Raw genomic sequence first — 23,433 nt, forward strand, 5'->3', positions numbered from 1 at the left:
GATAGGGGTGAATAGAGGTGAGTGGAATCTGCATTCATGTCTGGAAGATTCAGTTTGCTTGTTTATTTTTATCCTGCATTTGATGGGTTAGTGCATAGATTTAATCAGGTCACATGCCCCCCCCCCCCCCCGATTGCTTTCTGTAGCAATTTAAGGTTCAGCCCTGGGTGCCAGATGGAGTCCAAAGCGTTGTTGCAGTCAGTCGAGCAGACAAATAATTTCCCTTGTTTTGTTCTTTTCAACAAGAAAAAAAAGTTTGCTAATGAGTACATACAGAGAGGGGGAGAAGAAGTGCCATAATTGGTGATTTATTTTCCTGTGAGATAGCTTTTTTCTTTTTGAAACATTTGAGATGGGATTTTTGATTTGGCAGAGATACGGTAGTTCATATACAGTTGCTGCAGCTCCTTAAGTTGTAGGGGTAGTTGAATTCCATGGCTCAAAGTAATCTTCTGGGAAATAGTCCTCTTTCCACTTTTTAACCAATTGCGCACCATTGTTCAGTGCTCACCCGGAGGAATTCTGAAAACTTTTAAAGACTTGAGAGTTGTCTCAATATTGCATTGATATTTCAAAATGCAGTGTTCTCAAGAGCAATGTTGTTTGAAATAAAGTGATATTTGTACTTGTGAGGTTTTGAGGTAAAGGAGGATGGACATTCCACACTTAAAAGCACTGGCTAGGAAAACTATATATAAAAGGAACTATCTGGGGAATAAGTGGGAATGATGCATATTTCAGGCAAACAACGTCCTCCTTGACCCACACTTCCTTTGGAAAAGCCCTTCCTCAGGATGGGGCATATAGTTAGGTTATGAGAACATTAGAATATAATAATTTTAGTAGAGCTGATAGATAGAAATTTGTTTGAAATGGAGAAAGTAACCTTGCTATAAAACAGCGGTACGATTGAGTAGGACTTGTCACTATTCAACAGACCCCAGCTGCTTATTACCAATTTTGTCATTATTTTTTCAGATGAAGCAATAAAATCAATCTAGTGATTTGAGCATTGGACTGTGAGTCTGGAGACACACTTGGCCATGAGAACGCACCATCTCCGCCAGAAAGGAGGCCAAAAGCAAATCCCCTTTGCTTAAAAATTTTTGCCAAGGAAGCCCCAAGATAGGTTTGTCTTAGGGTTACCGTCTGTTGGAAATGACTTGAAAAAGTTGTTGTGTGCTTTCATGTTGTTTCCAACTTACGGTGACCTGGGTTTTTTCTGACACACAGCCTATTGATTTCTTTTTTAATTATTTGCTCACAGTCCTGAAAAAACTGAAAAAGTCATCTGTGTGTAGAGAGAGAAATCACTTTGGGATATTCCCCATACTCACTTAAGTCTAATGTACCATCAAATTTAATGCGCACCTCAATTTTTAAAATCCTGAAACTAAAAAAAGTATTTACCATATTACACAAATCTAATGTGCACCCTAATTTTGGGAAGGTAATTTTGTCAAAAAAGGTGAGCATTAGATTTGAGTAAATACAGTACTTTGTTTTGGCTTTTGGTGGTTGTGGGATTCTGGAAGTGTGGTTCAGAAAAGACCATTTTCCCAAGTCTGATTGGAAGTGAAGAAATGCATATACAATATAAAACTGACTTAACTGGCTGGGGGATTCTGAGAACAGGAGTACGAAAAAAGAAATTGTTCCAGCATTTCAGAAAGGAACCTTTAATTTCTTCAACTTTTTTTCCTAAAACACATGCTTTATCTGTGAGTTGTAACTTCTTGTAGGAATAGCTCCATGGGAGGAGCTTTGTTAAAATGTATGAGCTTTAAACTCAAGAGTGGAGTCCTCTCTCCAGAAGGATTGTTTCCCTTTATATAAGATGTAATTATCTATACAAGGGCAAGCATGGAAGTCCATTGACCAGGAAGTGCTGCTTCCCGCCAGTATGAAAACCTGTGTTGGAACTGTGACATAAAACTCCCTGGGAGACCTCAGCCAGACTTCTTCTCTCACGGACTATCTGACCTACTACACAGGGTTATTGTGAGGATGAAGGAGAAATAACCTCTGGGGGACCTTGATCTCATTAGAGGAAAGGTAAGATACAAATGCAGCTGGGTACAGTGAACTAAGCAAACAGTGCCCTAGAACAGTGGTTCTCAACCCATGCGTTGTGACTTCATTTGTGGTCACCAGAAGGGTTTTCTGTGGAGTCACCGGGCAGTGGTGAGCTATGAACATTTTAAAAAGGGAAAACAAAACATCACGTCATCCAAATGTCACCATGCTTGTGTTTTGAATTTTAGTCCCCTTTGTTTCTTCATACCTCTGAGAGCAGATTTTCAACACGTCTTCAATTGAAAACCAAAATAAGAAACAGGTTAAATGTTGAGAATGCCATGAGGTTGGCATTAACGAAAACTCAACCATGAATTTTGAAGCTTGTTAATGAATTACAATTTCAGTCATCACATTAAGTATGTCATAAGTTAACACTATTTTGAATTATATTATACTGAAAAAAAATCTATTTTCGGTGCATTTTCATTTACCCTATTAAAAAGCTTATTTTTAATATTTTGGGGTCACGGGTCACTTGGCCTCTATAAGATGGGGTTATGACTCAAAAAAGAAACTTTACTATTGTTTTTTCTACTTGACTCTCACAGGAAACTGAATACATGTTGAACATCCCTCATCCAAAATTTTGAAATTGTCCATGTCGGCAGCTGGGATAGTGAAACTGTTGCTTTCTGATGCATCAATGTGCACATACCTTTTGTGCATACAATTAATTTTAAATTGCCTATAAAATTAATTTTAGACTATGTGTATCAAGTGTGCATGAAACAAATTAGTTTTACGTTTAGACTTGGGGCCCATCTCCAAGTTAACTCATTGGGCATATTTGTATATTGAAAGCATTCCAAAATATGGAACACTTCTGGTTCTAAGCATTTTGGATAAGAGACATTCAGTCTGTATTCAGAAGTATTTTATGAAAATATATTTCATAGCTCCTTCCCTGCTCCTAGGGCATGCTTGCCTGGGATTCACTTCCTTTATCCACAGGTGCCTCCACACCAGGTCTTTTGGTACTGAGGACATTATTTTGTCAGTAGGTTGGATTTCACTCATTTCCGTACTGATACAGACTGAGCAGCTCAACTTCTCTGAACTGCTCCCATGTGGCAGAAACTTTTGTGACAGTGTGTGAAGGTCAGGTGAGGCTTCCTTCCACCCAAGAAATGAGTGAGTTGAGATCAAAAGAAGGATTTCCCTTGGCTCCCAACTCATCCCTCCTTGCCACCTGGCTCCTAGCCCAGGCCTGCTCCTCTTCTCTCTCTGCCACCATCACAAGGCCAGTATGTCCCTTGGAGCCACTTACCGGAAGGGGCTGTGCAGCCGGCAGCAGCTTCTCAAGCATAAATCTGGAAGGTGGAAGTTTTCTTCTGGAAGGAGCCCAGTGCTCTGCAAGCTCTGCCTCAAGGCTCACCACTTGAGCCAGTAGGTGAATTAGCATAAGAAAGGTAGCACTGCCACTGAGCCCTGATGAATTAACCATGGGATACTATACTGACTTCCTTCCCCTTCATGCCTACAGAACAGCGCATTGCCTTCGGGAGAAATCATTGGCAGGACTCTCCCCCTGTGTGGTCACTTGAGTCATACCTAAACGGGAATTTGTACCACCTTTTGTATGCAGTCTATTTTATGCATCAATGAACTTACAGGCAGTCCCCAAGTTACAAACAAAATTAGGTTCTGTAGGTTTGCTCTTAAGTTTTTTTGTGTGTATGTGTGTGTTGAGAAACTGCAAGTCACTTCTGGTGTGAGAGAACTAGTCATCTGCAAGGACATTGCCAAGGGGACAACCTGATGTTTTACCATCTTGTGGGAAGCTTCTCTCATGTATCCACATGGGAAGCTGAGACTGATAGGCAGGTGCTCAGCCCGCTCCCCGGATTTGAACCAATGGGTTTAATCCATTGTGCCACTGGGAGCTCCTTAACTGGCAGATGCAGCCAGCATCATCTCAGTGCTCCATGAATGTTCTTAAATTGAATTTGTATATAAGTCAGAACTGGTACATTTTTTAACCGTAACTGAAGCCGAATATATATACATTAGCTTTGGATAGCATAGGGAAGGGCTAACAGCCTTGTTGTGTTTGTGTTGCTGTCTATGCCCAGAAAATTTCACCTCACTTTCTAACCCTGTGACAATTGGATATTGAAAATTTTAGGTTGTTGTGGAAACAAGGATTGGTGATAAAGCTTCTGTGGAATCATCTTTTCCGCATGATAACTGTTATGGGAGTGAATTTCCATTTCTAGAGGTAGATTTCCTCTCATTTCCTGTTGTCTCACCCCCATTTGTAACTAGGAATCAGATGTACGGGAGTGTATATATATATATATATATACATTTTATTACGGTCCATGGAGGCACAACTGTTAAGTGGATAACATACAGGAGTTTACAGAACATTCAGAACCGGGGAAATGTGCTAAACAGACACATTCTACACTAAGTCAGGTAATGCCCTGATCGGATACTAGGATCTTCTCAGCCTTGCTGCCACTGCATGGAACTTTGCCACCATGAAGGTAACCTCGTGGTGCTTATCCTTCATAAGATATCTGACCTTCCCTTGCCAGCAGAGCCGGTCCAAGGTAATTTTCAAGTGTAGGCAAACAGAAATTTTGTCGCCCACCCCCAAACCAATCACTGAACTACTAGGTTGGCAGAAGCTGGGGCTAACAGCGGGAGCTCACCCTGCTCCCCAAATTCGAACAGCCAACGAATTATTGGGTTGCTGACCTGAAGGTGGTGGCAGCAGCGGGCGAGGCCGTGGCAGCCTCCTGGAGAGCACGCACGCTAGGCCCACGCTGGCACGAAGGGCGGCGGGCGCGCTCTCCAGCTACTTTAACCACCGGAAGGCAGCTTCCTGCCTATTCAAATGCACGGCCACAAGGAAGCAGGTGAGCCCTACTCCCACCACTTCCTGTCCCTCCCCCTTTTTATATCAATGTATTTCTCTGAAGAAAAGGAAGCTTTCCTTTGCCTGCTTCCGCCATTCGGATGCAGGTTCGCCCACATCTATACAGGCAGTCCCTGAGTTAGGAACAAGAGAAGTTCTGGAGGTTTGTTCTCAAACTGGATTTGTATGAAAGTCGGAACAGGGACAATGTATGACTCCAGCCAAATGTGCTATCTATCTATCTATCTATCTTATCTATCTATAGGTAAAGGTATTCCCCTGACGTTAAGTCTAGTTGTGTCCGACTCTGGGGGTTGGTGCTCGTCTCAATTTCTAAGCCAAAGATCCAGCATTGTCCATAGACACTTCTAAGGTCATGTGGCCATTACCTTCCTGCCAGAGCAGTACCTATTGATCTATTCACATTTGTATGTTTTCAAACTGGCAGAAGCTGCGGCTAACCGCGGGTGCTCACTCTGCTCCTCAAATCTGAACCTGCAACCTTTTGTCAGCAAGTTCAGCAGCTCAGTGGTTTAACCCGCTGCACCACTGGGAGCTCCCTATATATACACATACACATATATATACACACATCCCCACCCCCATATTCCTCCTCCAGTACCGTCAGCTCAGACCAAGGAAACCCCAGGCAGTTCCCAAGTTCTTTATTTATTTACCATATTTATATCCTTTTCCTACCCCGAGGGGGACTCAAAGTGGCTTACAGACATTGGTAATTGTAGTTGCTGGGACTTATAGTTCACTTACAATCAAAGAACACTCTGCACCCCACCAATGATGGACCTGGACCATACTTGGCACCTTGAATCCATATGACCAACAGAAAATACTGGAGGGGTTTGGAGGGGGAGGGTTGCCCTTGATTTTGGGGAGTGGCAGTTCACCTACGTCCAGAGAGCACTGTGAACCCAAACAATGATGGATCTGAACCAAACTTGGCATACAGACCCAACTTGGCCAACTTTGAATATAAGCAGGGTTTGGGGGTGACTGATTGCACTCTTGCAAGCAGCGCCTAGCCTCCCTCTCCAGCGACAGCAGAGGCAGTTTCCCCCTTTCCCCAGCCCTGGCTCCATGGGCGCGTGCTCACTCATGCCAGCAGCAGCCCTGGGCCATATTTGTCAGGATTTACTCGAGAGACAGAGGGAAAAATAGAGCCAAAAAAAGAAAGAAAGATGGAGAAAGAAAGAGAGAGCAAGAGGAGATTTTGGGGTAGGTAAGCAAACAGCTGGGGGGGGGCTTTCTTTCCTGCCTCGACAGCGCCCCCCTTTGAAGTGCGCTCACGGCGGGCGCTTCACTCGCTCCCCTGATGAACTGGCCCTGCTTGTGGGGCATGATCAGACAATCAGGTCAGGATTGGGTGTATGAGTTGACCTCGCTGGGCTGAGTAACAAGATGTGTTCTAATGATTCTATTTCATTTCCACCGCACGGGCATAATCTTTGGGAGTAGGGGATACCAGATAGTCTGCCATTTAGGAGCTCTGATGGAAGAACATTTAGTCTCACTTTTGTGAAGAGTCTTTGATAATAAGACACAGTGAGATTGTTAAGATAATTACATGACCTAAATGGCTCAGTGGATGGTAAGTTCAGGGCCCTAGGGGGACATGGTGAATTTCTTATGGGAGTGAATTTCCATTCCTAGAGATAAATTTCCTCTCATTTCCTGTTGCCTCGCCCCTGTTCTCAACTATGAGTCATTTTTAAGTCATGTGTTTGTAACTCAGGGACTGCCTGTATTTGCACCTGGAGTAATACCTCTGTTCCTTTGGCAGTTACTGTATCTTGTTGGTAACTTATTTAGGGATGTTTAAAGAGTAAAGACCTCTTTCTTATGCAGATGAGTTGATAAGCATACCTGTGATTGTGGATGCTTGTACAAGTCCATCAGCTCCTGCTGCTAATCTTTGTTTGCATACCTAAAGACATCCTCCATTATATGCAAGGCAAGAACGTATGCTGACATCTACAATCAGCTGGAATAATGCTGAGCTGAATATAATCTGTGCCAATGTTTCCCAAAGTATCTGATGCGGCCTGGCAATGATTTTTTTTCCAAGACACCAGAGACCAGTACCATATCTAACCCCTATTGTTACAGTTGTCTTGTTGTTTTCTGAAAATCCAGCAAGGTTTGCCAGCAAGCGCTTGAAGACCAACACCAGTTTAGGGCCACCATTGTGAATAGCAGTCATCTAACCCAAAGCTTGTGATAGAAGTATTAGGAAAATGCTTTACATGGAACTTCCCAGTGTCTCCCACCAGCTCCTGTTTACTGTAGATGTGACTAGCTTGCTTTTTTATGGGTCAAAGTAGAAGGAAGGCTATAGTATCTTGAAAGTTTACATTTTATTTACCGGTTTGCGGTAAAAAGTAAACTTAGAGTACTGTCGCATTATAATACTGTATTTAGACTGGGGCTGGGGGGCCCAAAGGAAGAAAGGCATAAAGCTGCAGTTATGTGGTTACAGTTGTTTATTCATTCAGTCGCTTCCAACTCTTCGTGACCTCATGGACCAGCCCATGCCAGAGTTCCCTGTGGCCATCTCCACCCCCAACTCCTTCAAGGTCAAGCCAGTCACTTCAAGGATACCACCATCCATCTTGCCCTTGGTCGACCCCTCTTCCTTTTTCCTTCCATTTTCCCAGCATCATTCTCTTCTCCAAGCTTTCCTGTCTTCTCATTATGTGGCCAAAGTACTTTATCTTTGCCTCTAATATCCTTCCCTCCATTGAGCAATCAGGCATTATTTCCTGGAGTATGGACTGGTTGGATCTTCTTGCAGTCCAAAGCACTCTCAGAATTTTCCTCTAACACCACAGTTCAAAAGTGTCTATCTTCCTTCACTCAGCATTCCTTACGGTCTAGCTCTCACATCCATAGGTTACTACAGGGAATACCATTGCTTTAACTATGCGGACCTTTGTTGCCAGTGTGATGTCTCTACTCTTCAAGAAAATCAAGATTATGGCAACCAGACTGATTGATAACTGGCAAATAGAGGGAGAAAACATGGAAGCAGTAACAGACTTTGTATTTCTAGGCGCAAATATTACTGTAGACGCAGACTGCAGCCAGGAAATCAGAAGACATTTATTTCTTGGGAGGAGAGCAATGACCAATCTCAATAAAATAGTGAAGAGTAGAGACATCACACTGTGGAGACAGTAGTGGCAACAAAAGAAAATGTTAAGGAGGACAGAGAAAACCATCTTCCATCTATTCCCCCCCCCCCCCACACACACACACACCCACACAACACATACACACACCCACACCCACAGGAAAGTCTGTACGGACAGCAAGCATATGAAAAGCTGCTACATTAAGGGCAAAGCTATATGTCATAAGTGATCTTGCATCTCTAGCATGCGCGCGCACACACATATGAATGGCAGCATGACTTTTTTACATTGCACGAGGTTATTCCCTGCATGCATCCTACTGCAGAGGCACAGAAGTCTCTGATGCAACTATAGTATATTAGTTTCAGATATGTCTGTAGATGAATATTGAAAGCCAAAAGTAGCCAAAAATCAGGCAGCTGCTTGGAAGCCTCTCCTCCCTTCAGATTTAGCAAATGCTTATAAGTATGAAATAAGACAAGAAGCTTTGAAATCATGGCTCAATTCTGGAAATTAGAGTCTGCTTGTTTGTCTTTTAAAAAATATTATGTCATATGTTTGTGTTGTATCTAGTTCTGTACAGTTAAGTCATTTTTAACTAAAAGGTTATTCTCATTGGTAACTCGGAATTGCTACTTTGCCTTGAAACCCCAGTAATGATGGTTGTGTGGACATACATGAGTTAGAGGAAATTTGCCAGAGTTTCCAGATCACAGAGCAAGGGCCCTTTTCTTAGAATGAAGGAGAGAAATCTCCAACATGAGATCAATGCGTTGAAAGACCTCAGAATGAAACCATTATCTTGAAAGATTGATATGTTATCTACAATTGTTAGACTTGAGGGTTTTAATTTAAATGATGTACTCTGTGTGATTGGCTCTGATGCTTGTGGTTGAAAGTATCTAACTTGATATCATCAGGGACTGTTCCTGGCAACAACACTTCATAATATTGCCAGGGCTGGCCTTTTATAACGTCATCAAAGGTAGTCCCAAGGTCTCATGTTTGGGCCCTGAAATGTCAAGGCCTGGAATAATCTTAACCTGACAACCCTAGCCAACTTGCACTTGTATGTGTACATTGCTTTTGTTTTGGCCCTAATACCTATAAAGGCTTCAGCATGGGTGACTTTGACCTTTGTTGATTTGTTGTGAGTTTGTGTGCATGATTGTAGAAGGTTGCAGACTCTGCTCTCTGAGAAATTACAGTTCAGAAAATATTAAAATTATTGTATTTTAAAGAATTTTAAAACTGTTTGTTGTAGAGAAAAGAATGAAAAACTACGCATGGCATCAAGGCAGGTTTATATGCATGCATCCTAAGTTTAGCTAAAAGAATGTAATTGCATCAGTTGGACCTTTTATGGTATTAGAAATGGGCGCACCTCATCAGTTGTAATGAATATAAACTAGAGCTTAGAAAACAACAGATATATTGCTATTGGATGTTTGTTCAAGTTGATTCTGATTTATGACAACCCTAAGATGAATTTATCACAAATTTATCATTTATTCTGGGGTGGAAAGTGCATTACTTGCCCAAGGTCACTGAGTTTCCATGATGGAGTGGGAATTGAACCCTGGTCTCCTCTGAGTCATAGTCCAATGCCCAAACCTTCCCCATAAATAATAATATAGCCTTCTCACTAAATTGCGTTTGTTGCACGTTGCTAAATCCCTAGCAAAGCACACAAATTCCTATGCAAGGCATTCCATGATTCCCCTGAGAACTCGCAATAGCCCCTTCTTCTCCCTCAGGGCCCTGCACATGGTTTCTCCCAGAAGCAGCCTGTGCACTGGGTCCTGGGGAAAGGATGAACTGCTGGGATTCCCCAGGAGTGATTTTAAAGGTTTTGTCTCAGATTGTGGTTTGAAGTGTATGGGTCCCTCAACAAAATGTTAACAGTACCTTGCAGAGGCAATGAAATGACAAACTAGTCTAAAATTGCTTTTAAAAACATGAAATATAATATAAGGAGGAACACGCTTCCATTCAATAACGATCAGAATTTGGTTCTGGGAAGCCCTGAATGGTCTTGCATAGTGTATGTTTGTGCACCTGCCTTCAAGTTATCTGTACATTTGCAGTGATTCCATGAATTTTATAGGATTTTCTTAGGCAAGGAAGGCTCAGAGGGGTTTCCTTTTTACAGAAATATAGCCGACAGCACCAGGTCTTGGTTGATAGCCTCCCATCCAAATACTAACCAGGGCTGACCCCGCTTATCTCTCAAGTTCAGATGGGATGTGGTGTCTTTAGGGTATTTACATATGGAAGATATGAAATATAAACCCTTAATTTCCCCATTGCACCTTTAACAAATATCAATTCTACAGTGCCCCTTATGTGCACCTGGGTGGGGAAATTCAGCAAAACAGGAATTTTATTTAAACCAGTTGTTTCAGTCTGCAATACTTTCTCATGGTTTAAAAAACATTTCTTAAATCGGCCTATCCTACCCTTAAACAGGAAAGAGAAAGTTTGCATACTGTTCAGTCCTGCAAGATAGCATCATATCCAATTTTAATACCTGCAGTCCGATGCAAATTTCTATCATTTCACTTCCTGATAATAAGAGTCAAGTGTCTTGGCACCAGCCTGATATGGACACACTATTCAAATGTCGGTGTTACTACCAAAAATTTTGCCACTTTATTATGACAGCTGTCCTAGGTTCTTCCAGTGAATAATATTGAGAACCGATCAGCTTACTTCAAGACAGGCCAGATGGGAATCCTTAGGCAACCAACTCTACCTTTCCCCTGTCTATGTCAAAGCCCATGATTAAGTCATGTGAATACTTAAGGAGAGACTCTAGAATGCTACAGCTCTCAGACTGGAACATTGTGGCAGTGAGGCATGAATTCTGGACTGTATGCAATAGCAGTGGCAGATGCCCACTGAGATGGAAAGCAGAGTGGTTACAGGCAAACATCTAGTTCGCTTTTTCCTTCCGAGATCTGAATATACCCTTATTTCTCTGATAGTTGTAATAATAATAATAATAATAATAATAATAATAATAATAATAATAATAATAAACAAAGGCAACCATTCAATGCCCATAACAAAAACAATGTAAAATGTAAACAAAAAAATCACTAATAAAGTTACAACACCAAACATTATATGACATGAAGTTAAGATTAAGCAGTTAAGAACACACATTAAATTATCACAGTTTAAAAGCCAGTCTAGCCAAGTATCATACCTGTTCCAATCCATGTCTGTTCTATGAATTCTATCCTTCCTCCTCACTATATGCTTGAGTACAAGTTTTGAGTGTTTTTTAAAGGCGAGAAGAGAGGGGGCCATTTTTATCTCCTTGGGAAGGGAGTTACATAGATGGGGGGCAACCACTGAGAAGGCCCCCTCTCTCGTTCCAACCAACCGTGCTTGAGATGGGGGTGGGACTGAGAGCAGGGCCTCCTCCGCTGATTGAAGAGGCTTATACAAAGATATGCGGTTCGCTAGATGGTCTGGGCCCAAACCATTTATGGCTTTAAAAGTAATAATAACCAGCAGTTTTTATTTAACCTGGAAGCGAACTGGTAGCCAGTGAAGCAGCCGCAACATGGGAGTGGTTCTTTCCCTGTGTATGGGCCCCAGTTAGTAGCCTAGCTGCTGAATGCCCTCGTCTTCCCAAAAAGTGAGACTTCACCCTTGTGTGAAGAGAGGTTGGTAGAAATCGGGGTTCCAACAGATGCCTTACCTATAACCTCTGATTCTCTCTAACAACCAAATCACTAATTTTCCTACTTTGAGAGAATTTAGGAGATCATCCCCTATCTGCTTACCTACCGTACAAAAAAGAAAATATCACTCCAACACTTCAGCAATGTTTTTATTTAAAACTAACACTAATGTGTGAAATGAAACAAAGAAGCCAGGTAAACCTTGCATAAATAAATATAAACATTCTTCCAAAATGTATCCAATAATATTTTTTTCTGTCATCAACTTCCATTTTTCTAATGGTTTCTACTTTGGTAGCCATAGCTCCAGATCTCTGATTTTTTTTTTAATGTGGCAGCAGGGGCTGGTGAGGTAGGTTTATCCACTACCCATTTTCTCTCAGTTTTGCAGTTCAAATATGTTGAGTAAAGGACTTTGGAAGCAACTGGTGTTTATCTTGCCTCTTGTCTGCAGATCCACATAACTGCACTAGAACCATCTACCATCTACCGTAGAATCCCATTCATTTCCAGCTCAAATTTTATTACATTAATACACTGCTACGATCTGATACCGAAAGCCTGCATTGCTCTAGTCCAGGGGTCCTCAAACTTTTTAAGCCGAGGGCCGGTCCACAATCCTTCAGACTGTTGAGGGGCCAGATTATCATTTGAAAAAAATACAAACAAATCCCAATGCAAACTGCATATGTCTTATTTGTAGTGCAAAAACAACAACAACAACAACAATGAAAGAACAATACAATATTTAAAAATAAAAACAATTTTGACCAACATACATTTATCAGGATTTCAATGGGAAGTGTGGTCCTGCTTCTGGCCAATGAGATAGTCAAGTTAATTAGGGTTGTTGTTGTTGTTGTTGTGTACCTTCAAGTCATTTCAGACTTTGGGTGAGCCTAAGCCTAAAATTTATTTATTTATTTATTTATTTATTTATTTATTTATTATTTACTGCATTTATTTACTACATTTGTATCACACCCTTCTCACCCCAAAGGGGACTCAGAGTGGCTTACAAATTATATGTACATACAATATATTATATTACTAGCATAGAACTATATTAGCATTATATATTACTATATTGAACTATACCACTATACTGTAATATTATTAGTAATATTATATGTAATATAGAATATATAATTAATATTATTATATGGTATTATTATTAGTGTTATATTGTATTACATTATAATATTATTATCAATATTATATGTATATACAATATATTATATTATAAAACTGAGGGCAGGGGCCAGGTAAATGACTTCGGAGGGCCGCATCCGGCCCCCGGGCCTTAGTTTGGGGACCCCTGCTCTAGTCCTTGTTCACCATCTTGCAAGTGCTGATACTACTAAAAAAAAACCTTCCAGCTGATCAGTAGTGAGGAAAAGGTGGGAGTTGGAAAGGTGTAAACGTGAGATAAGTCTATATTAGGCCTAGTATTGAACTTGTTTTCCTACAATCAACTATAGCAGTGAGGAGTGACTCCCTGATTAATTTCTTTATTCAGATAATGAGGTACATTGGCTTTGTGTTTCCATAAATTGGACTGGTCTTAGAAATCTAAAGAATGACTGCATACTGGGAGATGCAAGGCTCCACAGATTAGTTCCATGGGTATCACTCCAGCTACAAAATGGTACTTCCGTCAGTTAGAGTTTTCTACCCAACAGTTTACCACGTGGGCAGAGTGAGCCAAGCTTGCATTAATTAAACAGAAGCAAAGCCTCATTAGTGCTTGTTTTGCAATTCAAGTCAGATTAGGCCACTCAGAATGAGCAGCCTACTTTAAGAAGCCAGTAATGGAGCTTCTGTCCTTCATCAAACAATAGTACCATGCTCACGCTCGCTATCCTTTTTCTGCACTGAGATATCAAATAATGGCCCTGGTGCTTTGTGCAGAGATGTGGTTTGAAGTTTCCATGGCCAAGCCAACAGAAACAGTCAGAATTTGCCCAAGACATCCAGTCTCCCAGCCTATTTCACAAACTGGACTTGAATGTATACCTTACTTCAACATTACTATTGGACAGTGTCCTCCATTTCACCTAAAATCAACATGATAGGTTTAACTGATGCTTGATAGGTGGTTTGACACATGTAACTGAGTCTTCCAATCCTTCACTGCCATTGCTCATTCCTAAAAATGTATAATCTGAGTTGACCATTTGACTCTCACCTAGTGGCAGGTGGACCTAGTGCTAGAAACATTTTGCAGAATATGCCTGTGCTTAAAACACGACTCTATATGGAGAAGGCTACCCAGCTTTTTACCTACTTGCCCACAAGTGCTTCCTAGCCAGGCTGGCAACCCCATGAGATGAACGTGCAGCTCGATCACACGTAGCTGCAAACTGAACATCTCGTCCTGACATCTCATGTACAGGGAACACGGATGGCCGCAAGCACCCGGCAGGGACTCAATCAATGCAGGAGGAATGGGGGACATTGCGGGAGGGGAGCCGGAACGCACTAGTTGCTTGATTTACAGCATCTGGACTCCCTGCTTCCGCGAGGGAGGGAGAGGGGGGGGACTAGCGCTTCCTCTCTGTGTCCCAGATTCCCTGCTGTGCCATGGTGAATGGCTTCTTGGTCCAAGGGGGGGGAGCGCTAAGGAACCTCTGCTCTCTGTTGTTATATGCGTCCTACAATGCCAAAGAAAAGAAGCTATTTTCAGGTGGGCACAGGACAAGGACCGGTGTGTTAATCATGAACAGTATCTTACAGTTGGCCTTCCATATCCATGGAGTCAGTATCCACAGATTCAGCTATTCCCATCTTGAAAATATTTTTTTTAATCCAAAATGCAAATCTAGATTTTGTTGTTTTCTATAAGAAATAACATTTTACTATGTCATTGTGTATAATGGTACTTGAGTCACTGCAAAGGGGGCAGGTGCATGGGCGAGTGAGGCTGGCAGCAGAGGGAAGCCAGGCTCGTAGCAGAGTCAAGCTTGCTTCAAGGAGACTAGTGTGTAGGCACCACCTTTCCAGCTACGGTATTTCACTGAGCTGCCGGGCAAGTGAAGCCCCGTGGCTGGATTTTTTCCCCACCACATAATAGTCACACACCCCTTTTTCAGGCCAAAAAAGCAAAAAAAGTGTGATTATTACATATACCCCGCCCTTCTCACCCGAGGGGACTTAAGCCGCTCTTCATAGAGCTTGTTCTCCAGACCCTTTATCATTTTAGTCGCCCTCCTCTGGACACTTTCTAGCTTGTCAACATCTCCCTTTAATTATGGTGCCCAGAATTGGACACAGTATTCCTTCCAGGTGTGGTCTGACCAAGGCAAAATAGAGGGGTAGCACGACTTCCCTGGATCTAGACACTATACTCCTATTTATGCAGTGTAGAGAAGTTGTACCTGGTGCTGTCCACCTACTTTTGCAGAAGGAGGTACTAAATACCTCTTTGCACATCATTAGTACAAGTACTTATACTCGTGTAACCTTGGGAACTACAAAATAAATCACCAAGAGAACTTTGAGCTACCCCAGTGACTCTAGGCAAAACTGAATGGCATTATTGGGTGGATGAGGCTGCCCAGGCAAGTGATGGGAGTGTGTGACTATTATGCAATGGCAACTACAATATTGCACATGGAAACACTGTACTTATTAATGGTAGAATCTGAATGTTATCACCAGTTCCTTCTGTTGTACCTACTTTTTTCATAAATTTAAACTTCAGTTGACTTGTTCCAGGGCATATTTCTGTATCTTATGCATATAGTGCATATTCCATTCCATGTCTGAAATAAAACACAAAAAGTACATGGTATGTGTGTGCATATGTGCGACCTCCCCTTCTATTTGGAGCATTTAGGAGGTTCTGCTCATGTTCCATTTCATAGTTCAAAAGTGGTGGAGAAGCACAAAATGTTCTTAAGGTCCTGTCAAACTCGAGGTGATCTAATAATAGAGCCCGTATTCTCTTTCCGTAAAACACAAACATTTCCTACAAAAAAACTACCAAGAACAAGTTGCTTCAAATGTGGAACCAAATAACCTAATACCATTATTGTCTAACATAACCCAGGGTGCTGAAAGTCGGTTGATGGGTGCCACCTGCACACTTACACCCCCAAAGCTGGGGTGCTAGATGCTGATTGGAATGCCAGTTATTTGGGGGACAGGGTTCCGTTGATCTTTTTTTCCATAATTTTGACAATATAGTCAAAGGAGGGGGAGAGAATAAAAATGTGTTAATCATACTGTGTTGTAATTAACAGAGCTGGGGAAAAGGCCTTTTTGGACCATAACTCCCAGAATTGCACAGGTAGTACAGCCAACATTCTAGTTGTTACCCTCCACCATTGTATTATGATTCCCTTAATTTTTTGGATATTTCCTAGATGTTCTTTATTGCCATCTCATCAGTGGTGATTACCTTGGGAAGCAAACTGGGAAATCAGGGGTCAAAGAGCAGGAGTAGCATGTCCTGGAGTGGTGATGACCCTGGAAATTTCCTTCAACCCGCAGTTCTTTCTCCCCGCCAGTGTTCCAAATACATTGCAATATCTCCCTTGGGCTTCCGGTGATGAGGTCACCATATGGGTCACTTGTAAGCAGGCGTGGCTCCGTGGCTCTCTTGCCCCCTGCTCATCACCCCCCCCCCCCCCCATTAGCGCAGCAGATGGCTCCTTGGCAGCTCTGTGCCAGAACGGCTGCTGCCTCTAATTGAATGACACGGTTAGGTGCACAACTTGCTGGCTGCCAAACCCCCTCCCACCCAAGTGGCAGGACATAGAACTGAAATGACGGCTTCCATTTGCTGAGCGCTTACGGTGCTTGTTAGCGCTCAGCAGGAGGCCACGTGCATGCATGCATGCTTATGTGTGTGCACGAGGCATGTGCTGTGTGCACCAGGAAAGGAGTAAAGGGTCCTGAGACATGGTCTTTAGGTCTTCCTTCAGCATCTTATTCATCCCCTGAGCATCTGTGATGTGATGGATCTCACTGTCTATGCCACCTAGGATGCAACCAATTTCATCTGATTTCAGAAACTCTAGGTGTGTGTTCTCCAATGGTTCTGATTTGGTAGAGACAGTTCCGATTAATCATCTATTTTTTAACATTTTCAGTTACCTTTAAAATGTTCTACTTTCTCTCTCGTTCTCCAACTTTCACATTTTGTCATCAGCTTACTTCAATGGCTGCAAAGTGATATCAAAGTGTTTACACCATAAGCACTCAGCAGGAGAGGATAGAATCTTGCCCTTCCCAGTAGGTTCTGACAAACATATGGTGTTGGATCCTCTCCATCTTGTTCTTCCTCATTTATAATAACTTTTGCCACCTTGACCACACTGTGATATTGCTTGACCACTTGTATCCCAACTTTAATCAGTGAAATGTTGGAGGCTATAAAGATACGATTGGACTGCTTCTTCCATCAGCCTCAGACCCCATTTACACTGCCAGATAATGCAGTTCAATGCAGTTAAAGTGCATTATGAAACTTTATTGTATGGCAATGTAGATGGGGTCTTAAGTAAAATCAGTTATGAAGAAGGATGAGAATAACAGTCTGAAGACGTCTGAAGAGACACAAGTTGCCAACCATGGTTTCAAGGTGACAATTCAAGATAGAATAATATATACAGTATAAAATATTATTTATCAATAAAGAACATGGGAAACAAAACAATCTCATTTAGGAATGTTTTACAGAGATATAACAAACATTATGTTCATGTTTGAATGTTTTTCAAAATAACTCATAGGTTCATAGTCATAACTGTAAATTTATCCAGTATAGTCCCATGTGAGTTCAAAAAATATTTAGAAGTCTGTGATGATCAGGAATGTAATCAGGAAACAACAAGGGTTCCCGGGTGCTTTTATCCTTGTTTCAGGAAAAGTATCCCTTCTGGAAGGGCCCTTAGTAAATCAAGGATCTAAACCCATTTGTCAATTCTAACTAAAGTTGGCCCACTGAATTAATGTTGACTTACATTCAGCAAGGCTATTTTATTTGGAATTAACCAACAGGATTTTGGCCAGATGTGCCTGCTTCAGTGGTCCATATATGGTGGTATGATATATCACCATGAATATACCTGTTCTCAAATGACTTTGAAAGTAAGGTATGCTTGGAGAAGCAACCATCAAAGAATGCCAGTGATCTCCATGTGGGCTTAGGAAAGAATTCCACATGAAGAGCCACTCATGGCAATTGACAATACTGGTATAGATACACAAATGATCTGATTTCATATTAGGCAGCTTGCTGTATCCCAAAGCAGTCTGCAAAGATCTGAGACAATGCCCACTGGACCATCAACTGGGCAGAAGGCAGAAACTTATCTATACAATATCCACTTTTCTGGCTTCTGATAATGAAGTTCTAGCGGATCTCTGTCCTCAAAAAAGGGAACGACATATAAATACTCAGCACTGCAACAACTGTCGGCATCATTGACTTGATGCGACAAACAAACTGCCTGTGCATGTGCCTTCATTTATCCTGTTGACTTATGGTGAGCCTATGAGGCTTATACAGTTTTCTTAGGCAAGAAAAGTGGTTTTGCCTGTTCCTTTCTCTGTAACATAACCTACTGCACCTAGTATTCATTGGCCATGTTTAGCTTCCAGGACCAAACAGGCTCTTGTGTCTTTAGAGTATTTAGGTCCCTTTGGAAACTACATATATATCAACATTTCACAGTTGAAAATTGGGACATATGTGGCCAAACAACATCAGAGTGTGATCAACGTGTCAAATATGAAAAAGAAGAGCACATAATCTGGGAAAGGTTGCAACAATTTGCTTTTGTTTAAGCCTACTGGGAAGGGAATAATAATAATATTATAATAACTTTATTCTTGTATCCCGCCACAATCTCCCCGAAGGGACTCTGGGCGGCTCACATGGGGACGAGCCCGACATATAACATAGGTTAAAAACAGTGCATGTATTAAAACAATATACACAAAATAAATATACAACATCATAAAACACATAAAAACAGCAATTACTTTAAAACCTGGCCTCAAGTACAGCATAATATGCGGAGGGTGACTAGTGCAGGACTCTAAGTGGGGTTCGTAGGAAGTACCGGGACGATCAAGGATAGGGAAGATTCTGCCTCCATCCTCTCTTCTCCTTCTGACTAAATTAACTGAGTGAAAACTATGCTACTTATACACTTTGAACTCAGTTTGTAGCAACTGAAGTAAGTTGAGCACAAAGAAAAAAATTAGGGGAAGGAAAAAACTGGAACATGAAAAACAGCTGAATAAGTGCATTGACAAGGATTAATTGAGACTCTCCCTGCAAAATTGGGACAATTGGAGGGTTTGAAACTATGGGAAGTATTCTGTTTTGTTAGGCTATCCTTCCCCAACCTGGGGCCCTCCATATGTGTTTTTAATATCCAAAGGACTGACAAGCCATCTTCATAACCAAAGAATAGACACACTTCATTCTCTAGTAGTTACTGAATAAAGCCTAATGCTTCTTTGTGTGTCATAGTTTTTTCCAGAAAGTAAAATTCTGTGGCTGCCTTCTATCCTCACTTGTGTAGGGATCAAACTAACAAAGGGAGCAGATAGCTGTAGATTTGTCCTTCCAACGTATTTATTTAAGAGAAAAAAATGAGCCTTGTGCCACAAGTTTCTGATAGCTCTCTTTAACATCAGTTTCTGATTTTGCACCCCTTGGAACAGGCTAACATCTTAACATAAACATTTGAGTCTTTTTAAAAGAAGGCATTGGATGTTCAATCCTCAGAAGCATTACGCAGACAGAGTAGGGTGACTTCTGGGGTGGGGAAGGGTGTAAAGTGGAAGCAATAGCTGCTAGGAAATGATTGCTCCACTGCAGGACCAGACATTCACCGTCGGCTCTGTGTGAAACAGGCAAGCCATGCTGTTGAAAAGTATCTCCTCTCTCTTTTATCTGAACGGAGCTATTGTTGTTGCTGCTGCTGCTGAGGCTGTTGTCAGGCTATGCAGGGAACTGGTGGTGCCAGGATGGCGCTGGGTGGACAAAGGCACCTTTTTTGTTTTGCTCCTTAGAACAGTGTTCAGGCTTGAGGTCAGCATCCTACCCTATTTGCTGTACAGACTTCCATGCAGAGCTTAGTCATTCCAGCCAGGTTCAGAACCAGAGCCTGGAAAAGTTATTTCTTTGAACTGTGGCATCTAAAAAACTTAACAACTTGGTTATTCAAATAGGCATTTGAAAATTATTGAAAATGATTAGTAATATCCCTTTAATGTGGACAAGGTCTTTGTTTATGGATGCACTCTGGCTTTTATTTAGCATATTTAATCTAGTGGAACCACTGTGTTTTAAAAGTGTTTTAAGTAGTTATTTATTTTGCATATATTGCTTATTGTGTTCATTTATGTTGTGAGCTGCCCCAAGTCTTTTCGGGGAGATAGGACAGAATACAAATAAAGATTATTATTATTACCCAACATGACCAGTTCTGCTCAGAACTAGTATTGTTCCAGAAATAATTCAGAGTGGTTTCTACATCTCTGTCCTCCTCCCCCCCCCCCCCCCCCCCGCAATTTCCTATAAAATAGAAAAAGTGGAAACATTTGCGTATGTCTGTTTAGATCTTGGAATAATAGTTAATTGGTTTAAAAGGAGAGCTGAAGAATTGTAGCCTAAGATTACTTACTGCCATTTGGTTGACAAAACTTTCTATGTATACCCAAATTAGCCCATTTAGACTTCAGTTTATTATGCAAAGGGATCTTGTAGTACTTTAGAGATTAATTTAGAGGACAAAGTTGGTAGCATAAGATTTCTAGTCTTAAACTCTATTTCCCTTTGCATACTGATACTGTATTCCAGAGTTAACACAGCTATGCCTTGGAATTCGGTTTTGTATGCCCCTAATGAGGATAAAGGCTCCCTCTACTGGCTACGACTTGTTATTATCACTGCAAAAGACCTCCTGTGAAGCTTTAGCCTTCCTTGGGTTCTTTGACACATAGCGTTTCTTATAGCATTATCATTGTAAAGATATTGTGCTGCTATTCTGCTTTTCCTTAACAAAATTTCTGTGCAAAGAAAAAGAATGGAAAAACACAAGAAGGTTGCTAATAGAGAATAATGTCATTGAGGAGGTTTAGCATAGTGCAAAGTGATTCTGTAAAGGAGGAGAAGCATTTACTGTATTGTACAACTATCAGTAGAAATCTTCCTACATATGAGAACTTCTGCAGAAAGGTTTTCATTGAGATCATACTAGAGTTGGGTTCAATTCTACCCTTCCCCTCTCTTGTCCCTCTATAACTGCTATTGACTTTTCTTAAATGTATAATCAGCCTTGCATGTTCACAGATTGTGCATCCATGGATTCCACCATCCACGGTTTGAAAACACTCCACAAAATAACCGAAAAGAAAACCTTAGTTTTCTCATTTTAGATATGAGACACTGTTTCATTTTAGCATTATATATAATGGGATTTGAGCATCCATGGATTTTTGGTATCATGCGGGGTATGTGTGTGTGGAACTAACCCCCAATGGATACCAAGGGCCCTCTATATGCATCTAGTTTGGTCCTTTGTTTGCTATTTTGTTTTTACAGATATGTGGAAATGAGGGAAGTAGGTAGACATTATACTGGGTAGACATTACTGTCTCCCTTTCTTTTGATGGGCGTGATCTGTGTAATGTAGTGCCATAGGATATGAGGATGACTTTATTTTAACTTTATTTGTATCAACATTCCACCTTTTCCCTGGGTGGGCCCCAAAAATGGAGACAAATTCCCAGAGACAAATTTAACAATTGATTTTACTGTTCCATTCTAATGTGTTCCAGGCCCCAACTTGAATGCAACCTCCAACATGGGAAACCATTTGTTAAGTAATGAAAGAAGTGAACCAAGACCATATACCTATATACATACTTGGCAAGGAGTGATGAACAAATAGGACTGTCATCACCTGTTCCTTGCCACTTGACTTTTCAAAGTTATCTGGCTGCCCACTATCAGAAACAGTAAACCAGTTTTGCCTGTGGTTTGGTCTGATTTAACAAAGTTTTCCTGATGTGTGGATAGGCTCAGCTGCAGCACTGTGGGTGAGCAGAGGGATCCACCGGCTTGTCTGCCTGGTTTGGGGCCCCTTGTGCTCCATCTACAGGTCGGTCGGAACAGCAGGGATAGAGGCTCCTTTGTGCTGACTCCACTTATGCCTGATTTGTATGTGTTGCAGCTGCCAGCTTCCCTGCAGCCTGACCCAGGGCTATTCATCTGGGCAGGCCATCCTTGGTAGCATAGTCAAACTCTATGCTTCTCCAGCCATAAGCTGGAGGAAGACTTAAAGCAACGAGAGCACATGCCCCCAAGTTGCCGTGGCCCCTATGTGCATGATAACCTCATGTTTTGGCATCTGTCTGTTGCCTTTTAAGCCCCCTCTTTTTTCCCTTGGGTTATTCATTCAGCCTTGAGAAGGTGTTCTAGGATCAACAATAAAAAAGAACAGGAGAACTGAGCACACACCCCCTGGCCTAATGCAGAATGTTTAGTATAACGTATGGTAACTGATTCTTCCTCTCGTGGCAGAATGGTGCTGTGCCTGGTGAGACAGGGAAGCGAGATGAGAACCTCAAACGTGGCAACTGGGGCAACCAGATCGAGTTTATTCTCACCAGTGTCGGTTATGCTGTCGGACTTGGCAATGTGTGGCGTTTCCCTTACCTCTGCTATCGCAATGGAGGAGGTCAGTATTGATAATGTACTTATTTGATTGACGAAGGCAGGATAGGCATGTGGGTGCAGCAATCCTTAAAAGGGCCCTATTGTGATTTCTATGTGGGGTAGTATTGATCCTGCCATGGTCTTATGCTAGTGTATTCGAAGCAGTGGGAAGAGCTTGGAAAGTTACATTTTCATCCAAAATTCCACGAATCCTCTTAATAGCTAGGGGATTGTGGAGGTCGTACTTCAACAAAGAGCTTTTCCAAAGCCTTATAACAAGGGAGACACTCAGTAATTCCCCCAGCCAATGCTGAATTGTAGCCTCCGCCACAGTTTGATACTGATGCCTCATTCGGAGAGTCCTGAGTTTGAACTTAGTACCTTGTGTCATCCTCACAAGGAAGGCACCCCTACTAGTTTTAGAGGTGAATTCATTGGCGTCCAGTGAGTATAGAGCTCCCTCTGCAGGAAAAAAACTGACATTCCTTTTCCCGAGTTGCAGAACTTGACTTCATAGCCAGAATACAAAACTCAGGGAGTAATCCTCCATTTTTTAATTGTTTCATGATTCTTTGATCATGTGCATACTAACCATACTCACTTGATACCATTTGATTACCAAGTTATTACCTCCTACAGTGATCCTTTTTAACTGGAGATGCCAGGGATTGTACCCAGGTGTATAAACCTATGCTCTACCGATAAGCTATGGTCCCTTTCGAAGGCTCATCACATGCTTTTTTCCTGTCTCCAGGTGCTTTCATGTTCCCCTATTTCATCATGCTGGTCTTTTGTGGGATTCCCCTTTTCTTCATGGAACTTTCATTTGGACAGTTTGCCAGCCAAGGCTGCCTCGGTGTCTGGAGGATTAGCCCCATGTTCAAAGGTGAGAAGTAGCAATCAGCTCATTTCCAGAATTAGATTCACCACCTGTCTCTTCTGTTCCCCATATGAATTGCAGAA

The 23,433-nt window shown here is 41.7% G+C and overlaps 1 protein-coding gene across 2 annotated transcripts in view; it reads left to right on the forward strand.

The window, feature by feature from the left end:
• The window catches only part of slc6a9 (solute carrier family 6 member 9), a 77,549-nt gene that overhangs the window by 42,686 nt on the left and 11,430 nt on the right, over nt 1-23,433 (forward strand). For both annotated transcript variants that reach the window (XM_008109507.3, XM_008109506.3), the window contains 2 exons: nt 22,336-22,492; nt 23,225-23,356. In XM_008109507.3, coding sequence (XP_008107714.1) covers nt 22,336-22,492; nt 23,225-23,356 — 289 coding nt within the window. The remainder of the gene's footprint in view (nt 1-22,335; nt 22,493-23,224; nt 23,357-23,433) is intronic.

This window comes from Anolis carolinensis, chromosome 4 (assembly GCF_035594765.1).
Source record: "Anolis carolinensis isolate JA03-04 chromosome 4, rAnoCar3.1.pri, whole genome shotgun sequence".
Classification (NCBI taxonomy): Eukaryota; Metazoa; Chordata; class Lepidosauria; order Squamata; family Dactyloidae; genus Anolis; species Anolis carolinensis.